The 21,552-nt window shown below is 42.4% G+C and overlaps 2 protein-coding genes across 3 annotated transcripts; one reads left to right on the top strand and one right to left on the bottom strand.

The window, feature by feature from the left end:
- Positions 1-2,884: 2,884 nt before the first annotated feature.
- On the top strand, positions 2,885-4,074 carry g45ip (Growth arrest and DNA-damage-inducible proteins-interacting protein 1). Its single transcript, NM_001140831.1, has 2 exons — positions 2,885-3,281; positions 3,670-4,074. Exons 1-2 carry the CDS (start codon positions 2,893-2,895, stop codon positions 3,965-3,967), a joined length of 687 nt encoding a protein of 228 aa, NP_001134303.1. The 5' UTR covers positions 2,885-2,892; the 3' UTR covers positions 3,968-4,074.
- A 2,406-nt stretch (positions 4,075-6,480) lies between these two features.
- On the bottom strand, positions 6,481-21,511 carry zgc:158403 (tetratricopeptide repeat protein 39A). Of its 2 annotated transcripts, none has more exons than XM_014193544.2 (18): positions 21,155-21,511; positions 20,061-20,178; positions 19,398-19,529; positions 18,517-18,575; positions 18,353-18,429; positions 17,500-17,564; positions 17,111-17,210; positions 16,922-16,987; positions 15,925-16,033; positions 15,669-15,736; positions 15,302-15,361; positions 14,982-15,143; positions 14,657-14,748; positions 14,420-14,540; positions 14,182-14,293; positions 13,854-13,968; positions 13,279-13,395; positions 6,481-7,524 (listed from the first exon to the last, which is right to left on the bottom strand). In XM_014193544.2, the coding sequence occupies exons 1-18, from the start codon at positions 21,180-21,182 to the stop codon at positions 7,413-7,415; spliced, it is 1,713 nt and encodes a 570-aa protein (XP_014049019.1). In that variant the 5' UTR covers positions 21,183-21,511; the 3' UTR covers positions 6,481-7,412. The 2 variants fall into 2 exon arrangements, with proteins under 2 accessions (XP_014049019.1, XP_014049020.1); XM_014193545.2 differs by having other exon boundaries at positions 20,061-20,165; positions 21,155-21,510.
- Between the last annotated feature and the right edge of the window lie 41 nt (positions 21,512-21,552).

Below are 21,552 nucleotides of genomic sequence, written 5' to 3' on the forward strand. Positions count from 1 at the left end.
ACAGCTGTGACTATAACCGAAGAGAATTCTCTTGGAAGGTAATACGGTCGGCATTTGATTGTGAGGTATTCTAAGTCGGGTGAACAAAAGGACTTGAGTTCCTGTATGTTATCACAATCACACCATAAGTAGTTAATCATAAAACATACCTCTTCTTCCCAGAGAGATATTTATTCCTGTCTGCGCGATGAACTGAGAACCCAACTGGTTGTACGGACTCAGATAGTATATCCCGAGAGAGCCATGTTTCCGTGAAACAGAGTATGTTACAATCCTTGATGTCTCTCTGGAAGGAAATCCTCGCCCTGAGCTCGTCAACTTTATTATCCAGAGACTGAACATTAGCGAGTAATATAGTCGGAAGCGGTGGGTGATGTGCGCGCCTCCTAAGTCGGACTATAAGTCCACTACCTCTCCCCCGCCAGTGGTGTTTTGGGTCAGCCTCTGGAATCAGTTCAATTGCCCGGGGGATTACGAACAAAGGATCCGAATTGGGAAAGTCGTATTCCTGGTCGTAATGCTGGTAATGCTGGTGAGTTACCGCCACTCTGATATCCAAAAGTTCTTCCCGGCTGTATGTAATAACACACAAAAAAATTCTGGCCTAAAAATGTAAGAAATAACACATAAAAAAAACAAAATACTGCAAAGTTTCTTAAAAGCTAGAAGCATAGCAGCCCTATCCGTCGGCGTCATTTTGATGTTCTACTGTTGGAACTAATGATTACATCCTATATCAGCTAGATTGTGTGTGAATGTGCAAGAGTGTGCAAGACGTCATTGAATGTGTCTCTGTCTGTCCATGTGTCACTGTCTGTCACCTAAAAAAAAATTTTGACCTGTGCGGACCTACGCTGTAAACTTTCATTCATAGGCTAGGTTGTAGCAACCACATGATGTTTAAAGGGAAAATTTGAGTATCATGTCGTAGCCTAAATTTATCACTGTTACATTGAACTGGGTGAATGGAATATAAATGACAGTCATCCAATATGCTGTAATAGAAATAAGTTCATGCTCATGAAAAAAAAAGTCTCCTCCTTCCTCTTAAACGGCACTGACTGCCACTGGACTTTGTGTGTGTGTGTGTGTGTGTGTGTGCGTGCGTGCGTGCGTGCGTGTGTGTGTGTGTGTGTGTGTGTGTGCGCACTAGTAGGTGGAGGTAAACGTTTATCCTGGCATCCTGCTATAGTGGCCAAACTTAATGTACATCTGTACACCATGTGAGAACTCACAAAACATAATTATGAGATTAAATGAGTGCAATGTAGAAGGGGTCACAGGAATGAGGAAGGGTACAGTGACACTCATGCAATTTAAACATTCATTTTACATGTGTTTATGAAAGAGTGGAGACATTTTAATATTTAATCAAAAGGCAATATGGATGTCCTCTATAGCTGCACTCACTGGGGTTGGCAAACACTGAATCAATCCTCATGCATCCATCTCTACTCTCCATGGGAAGCCATGTTTGGTGCCAGGGCCTCCTGCTTCTCCCATCCTCTGCCAACACTCCCCAGTAGATACCATGTACATTATCCTCATCCACACCATCACTTACCTCGATGTCTTTACAGCCAGCAGGCAGGGGGTGCTTGTCCACTAATGTGGTTCAGTTATTTTCTCTCCTTTTCAACTCAACCCATCTTGTCCACACAGTAACTCTAGAAGTGAAGGTCCCTGCATAGAAAATTAGTTTGGGTTAATGTTAGTCAGTTCATATTTTGTTATCTATTTACAGATCTTCAGATCATTTTGATAGCTTTTTGTGATACTAGATTGGTTTATTTTATGATGTCCTACTTAATTTTGTTCAATCTTTATCTATATATCCCTCAGTCAGAAATAGACCAAGGCAATGTGCTTTCCCATGCCATCCCATGTCTTCTAACTGCTAACAAGCCTATTTGCCAGTGACTGACGTTGATTTGATCCCTAAAGCCCTGAGCTTGGCACCGGATTGCTCCTAAGCCAAATTAAGCCTCTATCATACCCACCCCCACCTTCACCCCTCTCCTCCTCCTGCCATGGGAACCCTACATCTTTAATGACGATGGAGAGTTTTGCGCAGATCCCGCAACACAAAAGCGGTGACATCTGTCTCAGTAAGTGCTGCACTCAAGATCCCCCCCCATTTGTTCTATCTCCCCTTCTTGAAAATAAATCTAGAATAAAAGAGGAGTTGTGGGAGGGGGCTGCTAAAAGAGGAAAGCGGGGAGAAGTTGAAACAAAGAACCTTTCTTTCAAAGTGTGTTTTCTGCATAATTCCCCATACAGCATTCCTAATGTTCAAAAAGGTGTTAAAGAGTCTATACTTCTCCCCTGGCTCTGGTTTTGGCTCTGTTGCCCAGCTGCCCACTGCTGGTTTCAAACTAAAAGTGGCTTGCAAGAGCGTATGATGGTGGACTCATGAGAGATGTTGATATGATCATCATAATTTAGGTCTGTGGCAGAATTTAAATTCATAAGAAAACAAATAAGTCAGTTATTGAGCATAGCTCTATTTCATATGTACATGAGCTCTTAAAATAGTGTTACCTTTTCCAGCATGACTTCCACTGATAAGACTGATTGGATACAGTCCACATTCTGTAGCATACGGTACTACTTTTCGAAATGAAGGCAATTTTGACCTAAACTTCATTATATGCTATGGATAATAATTTGGCAACACAATAATATTTGTTTTAATTATAACACTGACTAGGCCTATAGCCTAAGAGAATTGGCAAGACTGTATTTTGACACAACACCTTCGATACCTCTATGATCCTCTTGCTTATGACGATTACAAGAATAACGGACAGGCGATGTTGTAGTCAGCTATGAGCAATCAAATGTGACGCAACCAGGGTCCTCCGAACTTTGCCACAAAAAATGGCGACCTCCATGCTATGCAGGAGGACAGCAATATTTAGCTGGGCTATTCGGAGGGTTTCACCCTTAAAATCGTATAATCTTGCCAGCTCACACTGCGGGCTTCTACATCAGATAGCAAATTATAACCCTAAACCACTGAAATTAAATTTGAAAGATCCATACATACCAGATAGGGAAAGCGAGAAAACTCCGGAATGGCAGAAGACAGCGAAGTATGACCGCAAGCTATTCGGGCGGTATGGCTCTTCGTCGGGAATCGACCCTGCAAAGCTGTGGCCCAGCCATGCCCAGCTCGAGGAGATGATAGCAGAGGAGAGGGAATGGAACCCTCCGCTCCAGGTGATGCTGAAGAACGTCGAGGCGAAAACGAAGGAAGACAATGCGAAACGTCTCGCGAGGTAAACATCCACGCTAATACTAGCTATCTTTTTAGGACCTGTCAAATTACATGTTTGTTTCTACGCAATGTACCATACTAGATAACATTGAGAGAAATTGAGAATGGTAGTTACTGCATGACATTTCCCTATATGACTCAAGGCAACTAGTTACAAGGGCATGACATCTCTCAATGAGAGGCCTCGTATGTATGTATGTATAACATAAATAAATATGCTCATCAGTCTGATAGGCTTTGGTTCCAATTCATATTGTTCTTTGATAGTGTTGTGGAAGTACAGCATTTCCTTGACAGGTGGATAAAGCTCTGTCTAACCATACCTTTTTATAGTAGCTTTTATGATGACATGATACTTGGCTAACGCCCCCTCCAATCTTCTTTTGCAGAGAGAAACTGGTTGCAGCCAATATGGCCAAGATGCCTAAGATGGTGGCTGACTGGAGGAAGGAAAAACGGGAGGCGAAACAGAAGTTGAAAGATGAGAAGGCCCGTCGTGAAAGGCTGCTAGCTGAGGCCAGAGAACGCTTTGGCTACGCTATGGATCCCCGAAGCCCCAAGTTCCTGGAGATGGTCAGTGAAATCGAGAAGGAGGAGAAGAAGAAAAGGAAGCTGATGAAACGTAGACTAAAAGAAGAACAGAGCCACGTCCCCCCTGCTGCTTCCTCGGCTGAATCCTCGTCATAAGGCACTGACTTTGTAAATATGACTATTTAGTAAATTTTGTAAATGTATTGTCGTTGTCAACTGTGTTTTGAGTTTGGCTACTGTAATAAATAAAACGCACCAGAACTAGGTCTGTCTCATCATACTTTACTGACACTCAGGAGTCTTTTTTTACTAAGCTATAGACTAGTAGCTAGTATAGGAAGAATGATTTTTTTCACTGATATAAACATGTTTATTATTGGAAAACAATTACACAATATATTAAAAACAGGCAAAATCCACATCACACCACATTTAGCCATTTGGCAAACTTTTCTTATCCAGAGACACAGCAGGAAAAACAGATTCACAATCTTGACTAAGTCTGTCCTCACACAGATTAAGGGAAGCTGTATGTCACATTTGGCATTTGATCAGCCGTCCTCTGTGGATCGTCTAGATACAGGGGTGGCGGGCCACATTGTTCTGTGTGTACCAGTTGTTGTAGAAGTATGCTACATGGTTGGTCCACATCCACTAACCCTGGAGGTAGAATGCCCTGAGCCAGGAGTAAGGGGGGGGGGTTGTGCCTTAACTGCTGCAAAAAGCTATACTCTGTGGTTCTGAGCAGAGGACAGGGTTCCTTGCAAGTTGTTGCAGTGAAACTGCATGGTGCCACTCCTTAGAGTTCACAAAGAGGATACAGTTTCTGATGGCTGAATCAGCCAACGCGGGCAGTTCACAGATGTGTTCTACGATTGTGAGACCGGTTGGACGTACTGCCAAATTCTGTAAAGCGACGTTGGAGGCAGCTTAAGGTAGAGAAATTAACATTCAATTATCTGACAGCTCTGGTGGACGTTCCTGCAGTCAGCATGCCAATTGCACTCTCCCTCAAAACTTGAGACATAGTGGCATTGCATTGTGTGACAAAACTGCACATTTTAGAGTGGCCTTTTATGGTCCCCAGCACAAGGTGCACCTGTGTAATGATCATGCTGTTTAATCAGCTTCTTGATATGCCACACCTGTCAGATGGATGGATTATCTTGACAAAGGAGAAAGGCTCGCTAACAGGTATGTAAAAACAAAATGCACAAAAATAAGCTTTTTGTGCATATGGAAAAGGTGTATCTTTGATTTTGGCTCATGAAACATGGGACCAACACTTTACATGATGCATTTATATTTTTGTTCAGTGTATGAGATATGATTAACATACAACAGTCAGATCCAAAGACACAGGGATTTAAATTGGTTCAAGTTAGGTTATGGTTACAGAGGGATGAGGCTAGGCGTGGGGTTAGCAAACCACCATCCAGAACCATATGAAATTGGCAGGCTGTATATAGTATACACCAGAAATTGAGTCTTGATCTTGAGGGTTGGTCTGAGACTACTTGAGACCAAGTAAATACAGGCTTGGCCTGGTCATGGTCTCAAGACCCTCGGTCTGACTCTCAATATGTTAAAAATACCTGAATATCATTGCAACCCTAAGGTGTCGGTTTCCCGGACACAGATGAAGCTTAGTCCTGGACTAAGCATGTTCAATAGAGAATCTCCATTAGATAATATATTTTTAGTCCAGGACTAGGCTTCATCTGTATCTGGGATACCGGCCCCAGAGTTTAGGTGAACACCCTACAATTAGATCATGTATGTATTATAGGTTTTGTGTATTTGTATGCTGACTTCACACAATACATTTCCATGTAAATGGACAAAGTATGTAAAACATTTATCCCCTGGCCTTACATAGTGCACACTGTTGTGCAGCCTGTGTATGTAACCTTTATTTAACTAGGCAAGTCAGTTAAGAACAAATTCTTATTCACAATGACGGCCTACCGGGGAACAGTGCCTTGTTCAGGGGCAGAACGACAGATTTTCACCTTGTCAGCTTGGGGTTTCAATCCAGCAACCTTTCAGTTACTGGCCCAATGCTCTAACCACTAGGCTACCTGCTGCCCCATGATTGACACGGGATGTGATGCCATGATCCACTGATTAAGTTCATCAAGGAAGTAGCAGGTAAGTTTATACACAGTATACAAAACATTAAGAACACCTTCCTAATATTTGAGTTACACCTCTTTTAGCCCTCAGAACAGCCTCAATTTGTCAGGGCATGGACTCAAGGTGTCGAACGCGTTCCATAGGGATGATGGCCCATGTTAACTCCAATGGTTCCCACAGTTGTGACAATTTGGCTGGATGTCTTTTGGGTGGTGGACCATTCTTGATAAACACAGGAAACTGTTAAATATGAAAAATACAGCAGCGTTGCAGTTCTTGACAAACCAGTGTGCCTGGCCCCCAAAGACACTTAAATATTTTGTCTTGTCCATTCACCCTCTGAATGGTACACATACACAAACCATGTCTCAATTGTCTCAAGGCATAAAAATCCTTCAACCCGTCTCCTTCCCTTCATAAATAAGGGATCATAGCGCAGTCAGTCATGCAAAGAGTAGGTGTTCATAATGTTTTGTACACTCCGTGTAGGTACCAGTCACACATCTATCTGTAAAGTCACAAAACGTCACCTCTTAATCAGTTTGTTATTTATAGGGCAATCTGGACAAGGATGGGTTACACTCTACTTTGAGATACACTCCAGTAAAATATAACAATGAGTGCTTCTAGCAAATGGACATATTTAATCATGTTTTTCAAATTGTTTAACCACACCTTTCTTTGTACAAGGTCTTGATTGACATTCATTACTTCAAATAAAGTTTAGACTATCAGAGGTTAGTGAGGTTAAACTTATTTCAACTGACTACTTTCCTCTGTACATTGCAGCAGGGACAACATACATAAAACAAATGTAGCATGACCTATTGATTATTAATAAGGTCCTTCTACATAAATGTTAAAATAACTCTGGGATCAAAGCAATGTCATACGTTATGTAGTCGTATGTCTGTTATCACCAAAGGGGTGCTTTTGTCAAAATGCTTACAGTAATACTCAATCACTTTTGGAGAAGTTAAAAGCAAAACTATACCTCACATATCCAAACATTACTTACATTGTTAAGTTCATTTCAACATGTTTTTCCCAGACAAAAGTGGATATACTGTTCAAATTGTTTTGAGCAACTGCCTCGCATCTACTGTTATGGGTAACCAGCACAGTGATATAAGTACCACACATTCAAACACTGAAGATAGAATCTGAACCTAACCACATATGTAGGATCAGGGTGTTCATCACCCAGTAGGTGGATAAAATGCCTCTGATCTAGAACCAGCAGGTAGAGGCAACTTCTACCAACTCCCATTCAAAACTCAAGTGTTTTAATCAGGGAGAGACCACCATCCATGAAGGAAGGAGACTTTCACCACAAAGCAAGTAACATGTGGAGGCAGTGATCAAAGTGGCTGAGGATGTAAAATAGAGCAAGTCTTCCTGGAACACCTACACATGGCAGGGGAAGCAAGTCCAGTGCTTGCTCAGCACAATGACACCTGTTATACTACAGTGGTGTGATTTCATCTTGGTCACTAGTGTCAGCCTTGAGTTTGGAGAGAGCAGCATGGATCCTGAACTGGGTGCGTGACTCCATGGAGTACTCCTTGTAGTTAGTTCTGAGGGAACAGGACAAAGTGGATAGAAATCATGAGTAAGACATAGTAACATTTGAGTGTGTGTACACTCAAAGCTCCAAAAGCATTGGGACAGTGACATGTTGTTTTGGCTCAGTACTCCAGCACTTTGTACTTTAACCTGTATCATTTCAAATAGTCATTGTATAAATGTAAAATTCAAAGTGCTGGAGTACAGAGCCAAAACAAAAAGTCACTGTCCCAATATTTTTGGAGCTAACTATCCTGCAGCAGTCACCAATCCTGGTCCTGTAGAACAAAATAGTGTGCAGGATTTTGTTCCAGTCTAGCCTCAATACAACCAATTCAAAAACAATTTCATTTGACACATGCGCCGAATACAACAGGTATAGACCTTACCATGAAATGCTTACTTACAAGCCCTTAACCAACAATGAAGTTAACAAAAATAAGAGTTTATTTAGTAAATATTTTTTTAAGTAAAAAAATAAGAGCAACAATAAAATAACGAGGCTATATAAAGGGGGTACCGGTACCAAGTCAATGTGCAAGTTAGTTGAGGTAATATGTACAGTTGAAATTGGAAGTTTACATAAACTGGTTTTAATGACTCCAACCTAAGTGTTTCAACCACTCCACAAATTTCTAGTTAACAAACTATAGTTTTGGCAAGTCGGTTAGGACATCTACTTTGTGCATGACAAGTAATTTTTCCAACAATTGTTTAGACAGATTATTTCACTTATAATTCACTGTATCACAACTCCAGTGGGTCAGAAGTTTACATACACTAAGTTGACTGTGCCTTTAAACAGCTTGGAAAATTCCAGAAATTAGGTTATGGTTTTAGAAGCTTCTGATAGGCTAATTGACATCATTTGAGTCAATTGGAGGTGTACCTGTGGATGTATTTCAAGACCTACCTTCAAACTCAGTGCCTCTTTGCTTAACATCAAGGGAAAATCAAAAGATATCAGCCAAGACCTCAGAAAAACAATGGTAGACCTCCACAAGTCTGGTTCATCCTTGGGAGCAATTTCCAAACGCCTGAAGGTACCAAGTTCATCTGTACAAACAATAGTACGCAAGTATAAACACCATGGGACCACGCAGCCATCATACCGCTCAGGAAGGCAAAACAAAAATAGAACTGTTTGGCCATAATGACCATCGTTATGTTAGGAGGAAAAAGGGGGAGGCTTGCAAGCCGAAGAACACCATCCCAACCGTGAAGTACAGGGGTGGCAGCATTATGTTGTGGGGGTGCTTTGCTGCAGGAGGGACTGGTGCACTTCACAAAATAGATGGCATCATGAGGCAGGGAAAATGATGTAGATATATTGAAGCAACATCAAGACATCAGTCAGGAAGTTAAAGCTTGGTCGCAAATGGGTCTTCCAAATGGACAATGACCCCAAGCACACTTACAAAGTTGTGGCAAAATGGCTTAAGGACAACAACGTCAAGGTATTGGAGTGACCATCACAAAGCCCTGATCTCAATCCTATAGAAAATTTGTGGGCGGAACTGAAAAAGCATGTGCAAGCAAGAAGGCCTACAAACCTGACTCATTTACACCAGCTCTGTCGGGAGGAATGGGCCAAAATCCACCCAAACTTGTGGGAAGCTTGTGGAAGACTACCCGAAATGTTTGACCCAAGTTTAAATTGTTTAAGGCAATGTTACCAAATACTAATTGAATGTATGTAAACTTCTGACCCACTGGGAATGTGACGAAAGAAATAAAAGCTTAAATAAATCACTGTACTATTATTCTGACATTTCACATTAAAATAAAGTGGTGATCCTAACTGACCTAAAACAGGTAATTTTTACTAGGATTAAATGTCAGGAATTGTGAAACTGAGTTTAAATGTATTTGGCTAAGGTGTATGTAAACTTCCGACTTCAACTGTAGGTAGGGGTAATGTGACTATGCATAGATAATTAACAGTGAGTAGCAAAGTCAATGCAAATAGTCTGGGTAGCCATTTTATTAGCTGTTCAGCAGTCTTATGGCTTGGGGGGTAGAAGCTGTTCAGAAGACTTTTGGACCTAGACTTGGCGCTCCGGTACCACTTGCCGTGCATTAGCAGAGGGAACAGTTTATGACCAGGGTGGCTGGAGTATTTAGCCATTTTTAGGGCCTTCTGACACCGCCTAGTCTAGAGGTCCTGAATGGCAGGAAGTTGGCCCCAGTGACGTATTGGGCCGTACGCACTACCCTCTAGTCTAGTGCCTTGCGGTCGGAAGCAGAGCAGTTGCCATACCAGGCGGTGATGCAACCAGTCAGGATGCTCTCGATGGTGCAGCTGTAGAACTTTGACGATCTGAGGACACATGACAAATCTTTTCAGTCTCCTGAGGGGGAATAGGCGTGGTCGTGCCCTTGTCACAACTGTCTTGGTGTGTTTGGACCATGATAGTTTGTTGGGGATGTGGAAACCAAGGCACTTGAAGCTCAACCTGCTCCACTACAGCCCCGTCAATGAGAATGGGGGTGTGCTCGGCCCTTTTCCTGTAGTCCACAATCATCTCCTTTGTCTTGATCACGTTGAGGTTTTCCTGGAACCACACTTCCAGGTCTCTGACCTCCTTCCTATAGGCTGTCACATCATTGTCGGTAGTCAGGCCTACCACTGTTGTGTCATCAGCAAACTTAATGGTGTTGGAGTCGTGCTTGGCCACGCAGTCGTGGGTGAACAGGGAGTACAGGAGGGGACTGAGCACGCACCCCTGAGGGGCCCCTGTGTTGAGGATCAGCATGGCAGATGTTGTTGGCTACCCTTACGACCTGAGGGAGGCCCACCAGGAAGTCCAGGATCCAGTTGCAGAGGGAGGCGTTTAGTCCCAGGGTCCTTAGCTTAGTGATGAGCTTTGAGGGCACTATGGTGTTGAACACTGAGCTGTAGTCAATGAACAGCATTCTCAAGTAGGTGTTCCTTTTGTCCAGGTGGGAAAGGGCAGTGTTGAGTACAATAGAGATTGCGTCATCTGTGGATCTGTTGGGGCGGCATGCAAATTGGAGTCAGTCTAGGGTTTCTGGGATGAAAGTGTTGATGCAAGCCATGACCAGCCTTTCAAAGCTAGCGGGATTTATTTTAAGCGTCTGGGTTAGAGTCACGCTCCTTGAAAGCAGCAGCTCTACCCTTTAGCTCAGTGTGGATGTTGCCTGTAATCCATGGCTTCTGGTTGTGGTATGTACGTACGGTCACTGTGGAGACTAGAGGTCGACCAATTATGATTTTTTTCAATGCCGATACCGATTATTGGGGGCCCAAAAAAGGCGATACCGATTAGATCGGCCAATTTTTTATTTTTTTTTGCAATTTATTTGTAATAATGACAATTACAACAACTGAATGAACACTTATTTTAACTTAATATAATATAATCTATTTACTCTCTATATGATTTGTATTTCATATACCTTTGACTATTGGATGTTCTTATAGGCACTTTAGTATTGCCAGTGTAACAGTATAGCTTCCGTCCCTCTCCTCGCTCCTACCTGGGCTCGAACCAGGAATACATCGACAACAGCCACCCTCGAAGCAGCGTTACCCATGCAGAGCAAGGGGAACAACTACTCTAAGTCTCAGAGCGAGTGACATTTGAAAGCGCGCACCCGCTAACTAGCTAGCCATTTCACATCGGTTACACCAGCCTAACCTTGGGAGTTGATAGGCTTGAAGTCATAAACAGCGCAATGCATTGCGAAGAGCTGCTGGCAAAACGCATGAAAGTGCTGTTTGAATGAATGCTTACGAGCCTGCTGCTGCCTACCACCGCTCAGACAGACTACTCTATCAAATCATAGACTTATTTATAACACAATAACACACAGAAATACGAGCCTTTGGTCATTAATATGGTCGAATCCGGAAACTATCATCACGAAAACAAATCATTTTTCCTTTCAGTGAAATACGGAACCGTTCCGTATTTTATTTAACGGGTGGCATCCCTAAGTCTAAATATTCCTGTTACATTGCACAACCTTCAATGTTATGTCATAATTATGTAAAAGTCTGGCAAATTAGTACGCAACGAGCCAGGCGGCCCAAACTGTTGCATATACCCTGACTCTGCGTCACCTGGTTAATATTGCAACGATTGTGCTTTTTTCGCAAATGCGCTTTTGTTAAATCATCCCCCGTTTAGCGAAGTCGGCTGTCTTTGTTAGGAAGAAATAGTCTTCACAGTTCGCAACGAGCCAGGCTGCCCAAACTGCTGCATATACCCTGACTCTGTTTGCAAGAGAAGAGACACATTTTCCCTAGTTAAAAGAAATTCATGTTAGCAGGCAATATTAACTAAATATGCAGGTTTAAAAATATATACTTGTGTATTGATTTTAAGAAAGGCATTGATGTTTATGGTTGGAGCAACGTGTACCTAAGTGATTACCGTAATTTCCGGACTATTAAGCGCACCTGAATATAAGCCGCACCCACTGAATTTAAAAAAGATATTATTTTTAACATAAATAAGCCGCACATGTCTATAAGTCGCAGGTGCCTACCGGTACATTGAAACAAATCAACTTTACACAGGCTTTAACGAAACACGGCTTGTAACAAAAAATAAAAAAATTAGCAGTAAGCTTTAGTTGTCTTTTTGCACTGAGTCAATTCCTTACGCTGCTGTTTCCAACGTCTTATAATCGACTCATTAAGACCAAGCTCCCGTGCAGCAGCTCTATTTCCTTTTCCAACAGCCAGATCAATCGCCTTCAACTTGAAAGCTGCATCATATGCATTTCTCCGTGTCTTTGCCATGATGAGGGTGACAAAATGACTACCGTAATCAGAATGATGGAAAGTTTGAGAGCGCTCGATTTAATCTAAACAGTAAACAAAAAAGTTGTTTGACCTTAACCCGTTTGGCAATTTCATTGGTCTAATGAAAGCTTCATGCCGCCAAAAAACTGAGCACGTCACAGAATTAGTTTTTTAAAAAAAAAAAATTGAAAGCGGGAAAAATCCATATTAGCCGCGTCATTGTTTAAGCCGCGAGGTTCAAAGCCTGGGAAAAAAGTTGCGGCTTATAGTCCGGAATTTACGGTATATGCAACGCAGGACAGGCTAGATAAACTAGTAATATCATCAACCATGTGTAGTTAACTAGTGATTATGATTGATTGATTGTTTCTTATAAGATGCATTTAATGCTAGCTAGCAACTTACCTTGGCCTCTTACTGCATTTGCGTAACAGGCAGGCTCCTCGTGGAGTGCAATGTAAAGCAGGTGGTTAGAGCGTTGGACTAGTTAACCGTAAGGTTGCAAGATTGAATCCCCGAGCTGACAAGGTAAAAATCGGTCATTCTGCCCCTGAACAAGGCAGTTAACTCACCGTTCCTAGGCCGTCATTGAAAATAAGAATGTGTTCTTAATTGACTTGCATAGTTAAATAAAAAGGTCAATTTTTTTGTTTTTTTTAATTAAAAAAAATTAAACGGCCAAATCGGCGTCCAAAAATACAGATTTCCGATTGTTATGAAAACTTGAAATCGGCCCTAATTAATCGGCCATTCCAATTAATCGGTCGACCTCTAGTGGAGACGACTTCATCGATGCACTTATTGATGAAGCCAATGACTGATGTGGTGTACTCCATGCCATCGAAAGAATCCCAGAACGTAAAACGGCAGCCATCTCCTCAACTAACCAATCAACAGAATTAGTTTAATAAGGTGTTTTCATGTCAAGCTGGAATGTAAGCCTGCTACAGCTTGCAGGCTGTACTGGAACAACCAATAAGAGATGACTCACTTGGCTTTCACCAGTAGTTTGATGGCCTCCTCCTTGCGGCCCGTGTCCATGTAGACCACACTGAGCTCCAGCAGAGCGTTGGGCACCAGGTAATGGTCAAACCTGATCTTCTTCTCACTGGAGGTTAGAAAACAGACGGCCATATTATTAACCTCTTAGTCGTTTACAAAGAGCACGTTCAAATATCACTGACTTTTCTAAAAAAACAAACATCTCTAGACATTATTCAGAGTGCATTTCACTGCTATGAGGTCCTACCCTCCTTCATAACACAGCATCGCTAAACTTGCTATGATAAAACATTGGTGTGGTTAACCAAAACAAAGAACACATTGTTTGATTAAATACCATGAAAATATTTCCTTTTGGCATGGATGAGCTTGTTAAAAAAGTGACACTCTGGACCTAAGGAAGAATAGCTGCTGTTTCAGCAACGGCTAATGGGGATCCCAATAGACCAATAAATTCATTTTATAACCTCTCAGCAAACATGATACGTATGCGTCGGCATGCATTTACCATTTTGTTATACAACACACAGATTCCAGGTGTGTATAAAAGATTCCCTACGTCACCTGTTGTACACCTTATTGAAGCATTCCTCTGCAGCCTGAATGTGTCCCTGGTTCTTCAGACACAGCCCCTTCAGTAGGTGGATCACACAGCGGTCATCCATTGAATACTCATTCGCTTCCAAAACAAAACACAGATTAGAAAACCATGCATTCAAAATTCCTCAACACAGGCTCAAGCAGAATGTGTGTAGAATCAGTCTTTATCCATTCACTTTTGGTGATATTACAAGAGTATTTATTGCTTCATGACCCACTGAGGCAAGTAGGCTGGTTTGGCCCAGTTCAGTCTGACAGCCTGAAACTGGTTAGCCCCGACATGTTGCAGTACCGGGAGATTCCAGCAGGGTGCGCTCTGCCTCCACCAGTGTCTGCAGCATGCCCTCGGTCAGCTCTGGCCTCTTGCTGATCATGGAAAAGCCGTTCCACATGTACATCATCTCCTACAGCAGTGTAGCATGAGATAATACTGTCAGAACCACACAAATACAAGTGACCCCCACCATTTTAGCAACAGATTTGTACATGTCTTTATGCAGCTTAGCATATGTGTGTTTGTGGGGTCTCACCAGCACAGGTACTGGGAGCCTCACCGGGCAGCTAGCTTTGTAACGTCTAGCCTTGCGAATGGCAAACTTCTCTGTGGGTGGAGACTTCCCTGCTATCTTTTGCTTGAAGGTGGACACCTGCCTAAGACAGCAGGCAAAGACAGAAAAAGAGAAGGGGCCAGGAAAGAGGGGTAGTCACAATGAAATGGGACTAGAGAATTTCAAGTTATGTTTTTGTTGTGATGAACATGTGTTTACCTGAAGAGCGCCACCTCATCTTCCCCAAAAGGCCTAGCCTCCCCCGGAGCAAGCATGCTCAGGTAAGCAGCCTTCATGTACACATACATGGCCTGAAGGAAAGATGAGCCTTATTCAGTCAGGACCCAGCCATACAGTAAGTAGAGTTTAATAATGTCAAGTCTGTTGTGGGGATAAAAATACTGCATTGGCTTTAAAAGCCATACAGTTAGTGGGCAGGTCAAAACCATTGACTGGGTTCATTTAAGAGTGTCTGCTCAAGTGGTTTTGTGCCATCTTAAATTGGGTCCTAGGCTATACTCAACACTACAGCACACTCTCTTGCCTTGGACCAGCGGCTCTCATTGCTCAGTAGGTCAGCGTAGAAGTAGGCCATCCTCCACACGCACTTGTAGGTGAAGCACCACATCAGCTCCCAGTAGCACATGTGGTGGAACTGCTTCCACTGTTGCTGAGCTTTGCAGCCATCCTCAAACAGCACCACCGCCTGGTGACATATCGTCATTACAGTACCCCCCACCAGCAAACCACAGGCACACACTGATCTCATTCTAGGCCTATCAATACAAACGCCACTGCTAAATATGACTGGAAAAACAGACATAACAAAAATAGCATGACATAGACATGTAGTTTGAGGCTCACCTCATCAATGTTCCCCTTGATTGCCTCAGCTCTGCCTGCAAAGAAGAGAAATATGGCCCCCTGAAGGGAAGTGGAGAGAAATGTAAACATTCTCTGATAACACCATATAATAATACTTTGGCGGTGGCTAGCACTTGTAAAATGACATACTTAAACAATGGTAGCTCAAGCATAAGCACCTCCTCTGACTAAATGGCCTATCGCATGGTCAGTGCATTACTTACCCACATTACGCCCACATTGTAAACCTATTACTTTAGATTGTATTTGCCCAGAAGTCTGCTGGTATCGGTACACATTGTGTTCCATACAGAGTTGAGTTTGCTTTGGGCTGGGTGAGAGCCTGGGGAGGAGGAGTGTCACTCACCTGTGGGTAGCGGAGCCGGAAAGGCTTCAGCAGCTTCTCAGCATCAGCCACGTCCCCCTCACCGGTCCCTGTAGAGTGATAAACAACTGAATAAGATGCCGTGTATGGACAAAACCAGAAACTCACAGTCTACCCTCTCGTTCTTTATCTCTCGCTCTTTCACACACGTGTGTATGTTATATGTAATTGTGTCATTTCCAAACAGCCAAGTAATTTGTGATCTCCATTCACTTCCTGATTGTGAAGAGTAGAGTACCGAGTATGAAGGTGAGGAAGGTGTAGTAACAGAGCAACAGCAAGGCACACAGCATGGAGCGCAGGTTGTTTGTAGTGGCACCATCATTCAGCTGGGACAGACCATACTCCTGCACACAATAACATACAATATATAGTGAGAGGGGGGAGACTGACAACCTGTAAAGCAGGGCTGCCCAACGCTGTTCCTTTAGAGCTACTGTCATGTAGAGCATCTAGCAAACCGCACTATAATAATGACCTGCTTGTTAAGGTGAATCATGTTAATTACTGTAATTTCCGGACTATAAGCCGCTACTTTTTCCCCCACGCTTTCAATCTCGCGGCTTAAAACAATGACGTGGCTAATATATGGATTTTTCCCGCTTTCAAATAAAATTAAAAAAAACACATTCTGTGACGTGCTCAGTTTTTTGGCGGCATGAAGCTTTCATTAGACCAATGAAATTGCCGAACGGGTTAAGGTCAAACAACTTTTTTGTTTACTGTTTAGATTAAATCGAGCGCGCTCAAACTTCCCATCATTCTGATTACGGTAGTCATTTTGTCACCCTCATCATGGCAAAGACACGGAGAAATGCATATGATGCAGCTTTCAAGTTGAAGGCGATTGATCTGGCTGTTGGAAAAGGAAATATGGTCTGGAGCAAACACTTTCTTGGTAGGCTACTGTTTACTGCTAATTTTGTATTTTTTGTTACAAGCCGTGTTTCGTTAAAGCCTATTTATTTTTGTTACAAGCCGTGTTTCGTTAAAGCCTGTGTAAAGTTAATTTGTTTCAATGTACCGGTAGGCACCTGCGGCTTATAGACATGTACGGCTTATTTATGTTCAAAATAATATATTTTTTTTAATTCAGTGGGTGCGGCTTATATTCAGGTGCGCTCAATAGTCCGGAAATTACTGTAACTACAGCAAGCTAGCGCTCCAGAAACAGGGTTGGGCAGCCCTGCTGTAAACCAATCACTTTCTAGACAAGTTAGAATGAGCAACTATACCTTGTCTCCAGAGAAGCCAGCAAACTCTAAAACTTTGAGTAACCGAGGTGGAAACATGGAAAGAGTCTGTGGAAGACAGTACAAGAATCCTGTGATACAGCATAAGGTCTGACTGACATGTGTGCTAAAACATGCAATGATCTAGCAAATGGACCATTAATGGAATACGGGGATGCTTGTGGGACAAACCAAGTTGAATGCTCCGATCCCAAAAGACACCCCTCCCTCTAAGTGAATGTGGTTGGGTCCTTGGAGAGAGCTGTTTGACTGTATGAAGGTGTGCAGCTCCCTGTGTCATAAAAAGGCAATTATGTCATTCATAGTCTAACATGATTATACATAATGATATAGGCTGTAATAATGTCTGATTATTACACAATAAAAACATCTAAATGACTGATAACGACACACTTACCAGAGAGAATTGCCATTATTGTTTTAACAACTGAGCACAGTCTTATTGTAATAGCAGTGCATAATTTGGGAAACAGAATTATTGATGCCACCTGTTGATTCACAATCACACTGTGAGCCTGTTTAATGTGAGAACCATTCTGCCCTTTCTCCTGCAAACTTACTTGTAAATCAGGTAACTGTTGCGTACTTTGATTCCTCCTTTGATAAAACTCACCATGTTCTCATCCTTAAGGAAGAGGGAAAATAAAACATTTTAACAAAAGGTGTCAACTGGTGAGACAGTAATGTACTGTATTCACAAATGAATGAAAGGACAGGGGAAACCTGTTGGATCACTCTTTAAAAACTATGCACAGACTCAAAACACCAAGAAGCAGGAAGGCAAACAACTACAATGCGTTCCATCAACCGATATCTAATCAGTTGGATACAGTTATCATATATACAGGTAACGGTCAAAATAAAGGAAACACCAGCATAAAGTGTCTTAATAGGGCCACCAGAACAGCTTCATTGCATCTTGGCATAGATTCTACAAGTGTCTGGAGCTCTATTGGAGGGATGTGACACCATTCTTCCACGAGAAATCACGCAATTTGGTGTTTTGTTGATGGTGGTGGAAAACACTGTCTCAAGCGCCGCTCCAGAATCTCCAATAAGTGTTACATTGGGTTGAGATCTGATGACCGAGAGACAGACGCACACATGCACCCACTTTAAATCTGTTATGCTCCCGAAACCCCTCTTTCAAAGTAACTGATCTCTTCTTCTAATGGGCAACTAGGCCTTTTTATACATTATCCTAAGCATGATGGGATGTTAAATGCTTAATTGACTCAGAAAACCACACCTGTGTGGAAGCACCTGCTTTCAATATACTTTGTATCCCCCATTTACTCAAGTGTTTCCTTTATTTTAGCAGTTGCCTGTGTATTAATGCTAAACGAAACATCAGCAGTGTCATTAACCAGGATCAGTAAGATTTAGAGTTGAGGACAGGAGGACACGTCTTACCTGTAGGAAGGTGAGAGCAGCCCTTTGGAGCAAGCATTCAGCATAACACGCATCAGCATGGAGAGCTTGGAGCTGCTCTGCAGACCCCCACACACACAGTCAGTGGCTATTTGAAATCTGCCATAATAATAGGCTGAGATGCCCAATTATAAAAGCGCTCTTACCTTCAGTTAGATGCTCTCCAGGTGATTTACTGATATTGCTAGGGGACTTTCGTCGAAACCTAAGAAGAAATGAGACCAACTATGAGCGCAAGACTAAAAAAAGATGACATCTCATTGAGCAATGCATGTTTCTCATATTAATCACATGGGCATTAATGTGGAACATTATAATAACACGACAGCCTTTCGACCACCTCCAGCAATCTCAAGTGTCCTTGCGTGCTGTAGGCCAGGGGTGTCATTCATTCCATGGAGGGCCTAGTGTCTGTAGGTTTCTGCTTTCAATTAAGCCCTAGACAACCAGGTGTGGGGAGTTCCTTACTAATTAGTGACCTTAATTCATCAATCAAGTACAAGTGAGGAGGAAAAACCAGCAGCCACTCGGCTCTTCGTGGAATGAGTTTGACACCTGTGCTGTAGGCCCCTCAAACTCACCTCTGGACTTCGAAGCCAATTCCAGTGCTTGTTTTCATTGTTCCCATCTAAAATCAGGGACTGATTTATACCTGGCAATTAATTATCAGGTAGAACAGAAAACCAGCAGGCTTCTGATCTCGTAGGGTAAGAGTTGAATACCACTGCTGTAGGCCATCAATAGAGCTGCTCTGGCCATACAAACACAGGCAAATTCCAGCCGGGGCGCAAAGAGACCTGGTTGCCATGTAAATGCTCTCATTTGCCTGCAGGTTATGGCTGATGGACAGGAGACTAATAGCACTAGTGGTATATTAGGCCTCACTGTTAGAGGCCAGACCAACTGTCAGAATATTCCAGGATTTCCCTCTATTTACCTTTTCTGGACATTGCTTGTGTCTAATATGAACTAATGTGTTAAAGAGGACATGAAACAGATGAGTGTCCATGTATAGTAGCATCCTCACCTCTGGCAGACCTCCTGGGCACTCTTCATGGTGTTGCCTGCATTGACGATGTCATCCTGCTGGAAGGTCATCATAGCCTGCATCTCCAGCACAGTGGCGTAGATCAGAGCATGGTACATGCTCTCCTTCGCCCTTCAACGCAACACACAACATCATCATCATCATCCACACCTCACTGACAACAATCAGAAAACAGCAAGTATTTATCATCCAGCGAACATTTTAATTTCCTTTCGAAAACAAATGTGTCTTTCTTCCAATATAGACTGGCTTTACCTATTGGTAATGAGGAAAGACAGAGTAGCCAACAACAGACACCTAATTATTTTCCTATTTCACTCCAGCGGTATGGTGTTTATTTTCCAGGGCCTTCGTTCTGCCCGTTGAGCCCTGGGCGTCAGCTTCAGTAAACACTCCATATCCTGGAGAAGTGACGAGGCCTGATGCCAAGGGTAGCAGGAAGTGTGACACTTCACTGTACTACACCACAATACCACTGTACAACATCACACCTCAACAGCGCTGATGCTGCACTAAGTTACACACCACTCAACGACAAATGGCTAAAGGCTGCACAAATATACCTCAAGACACCCTCTACACGCTAATTGGCCAATGGAGAGTTTGAAGCCCACTTTAGTCCAGAGAGAGTGGCACTGTTACCGTGGCCGCAGTTTGTCCAGGCTCTCACTGAAGTGGTTGTTGAGGAAGAGGTCCAGGGCCTCCATACACTCCTCAAGGCACACCTGCAAGGTCATCTGTGAGGAGCTGCGCACACACACTACAATGGTTACATGACAGTAAGTATCAGCTTTAGTATTGTCTCTCTTCCTGAGAGAAAGAAAATAGGTAATGGAAGGGCTCTAAGGCCCATAGGTAAGGTAAGTTGCCTGCAACCGTGTCAATACACATGCACAAGCACCCACCTGTTCACAATAGTCTGCACACACTGCTCATAGTCTCTTACCTTCATTACAGCATTGTTGGGTTCAGAGCACGCAAGAAAGGCATTTCCTTGTACTTGTGCACATAACATTAAAACCTGGCACGGATGGATCTGAAGCTCTCTGACTCACAGTAAAATGAAGAAAATTTAAGAAAATCCTTTCGGCCAAACTAGTCCTGTGAAGAATTCTCAAATGTACGCATTTATTGAGAGTCAGACCTCTTAGAAATGAGCTGCAAGATGATCTAAGAAAACTTGCCTTCTTGTATGACTTCAAGATAACAACACTACAGTGGATTTCCCCCTTCACAAAGAGCTCATCAACATAAAACATATATTCAACATAAAACATGTGATATTCGTGGAAACATGAAATAAACAAGCACTAAACTAAAACTACACTTCACTTGACAGGAATAAGTTAGAAAGGAAGAGAGAGTCATTCTAAAATAACATATCTTCAACTATTCATGCATTGACTGGTCTTTTGTTGAATTATTTGATTAGTCATGAATCGGATGTACTCAATCCAAAATACATTTCTCAAATAAACCCTCACAAAATATTAATTGTTAAAACTACCATCCTGACCCTGTCCATCTCACTGTCAACACAACACCAACGTAAAGAGGAAAATAACTTTCGAATAAAGTAATGAAAATGAGTTACTTGATCAGTAAGTACTTGTATTGACAATATATAAAACAAAACTGCGTATTTACATTAATTAAATTGATGTTGAATTACTATATAAACCGAACAACCAAGATATATGAAAAAAGTTCAGTGCTGTCACGACGTTGAAACTTACTTCGCCGCCGCAGGTGCATCTTTCCCATTGGACATTTTTTCTTCCGGGCACTCTGCCCAAAACACCTGTCGAAAAGTAGCCTACTCAGAAGGGTTTGAGAAAAAACATTAACTAGCAAATTGTCTTAATAACAAGCTGGGTGGAGGGTTGAATGATTCCACTTTAAGAACAGAAGTTGCATTGAGCTGTGGATCGTGTTGGGATTGTAATTTGAGAAGAGTAGCAGAGAAGCGTCAAGTGCTCGAAAGCGGTGTGGGAAAAGAAACGAGAACTAAATCGACTCCTCCTTCAACATCCGCAGGCTCAATGAGTCATGTCTAGAAGGGATATTGCTTTTGTCAAATTGACGTCAAAAGTATATAAAAGTGTGTATATATATTTATTTATTTTCTTTGCAT

The sequence above is a fragment of the Salmo salar genome, chromosome ssa03 (assembly GCF_905237065.1).
Source record: "Salmo salar chromosome ssa03, Ssal_v3.1, whole genome shotgun sequence".
Classification (NCBI taxonomy): Eukaryota; Metazoa; Chordata; class Actinopteri; order Salmoniformes; family Salmonidae; genus Salmo; species Salmo salar.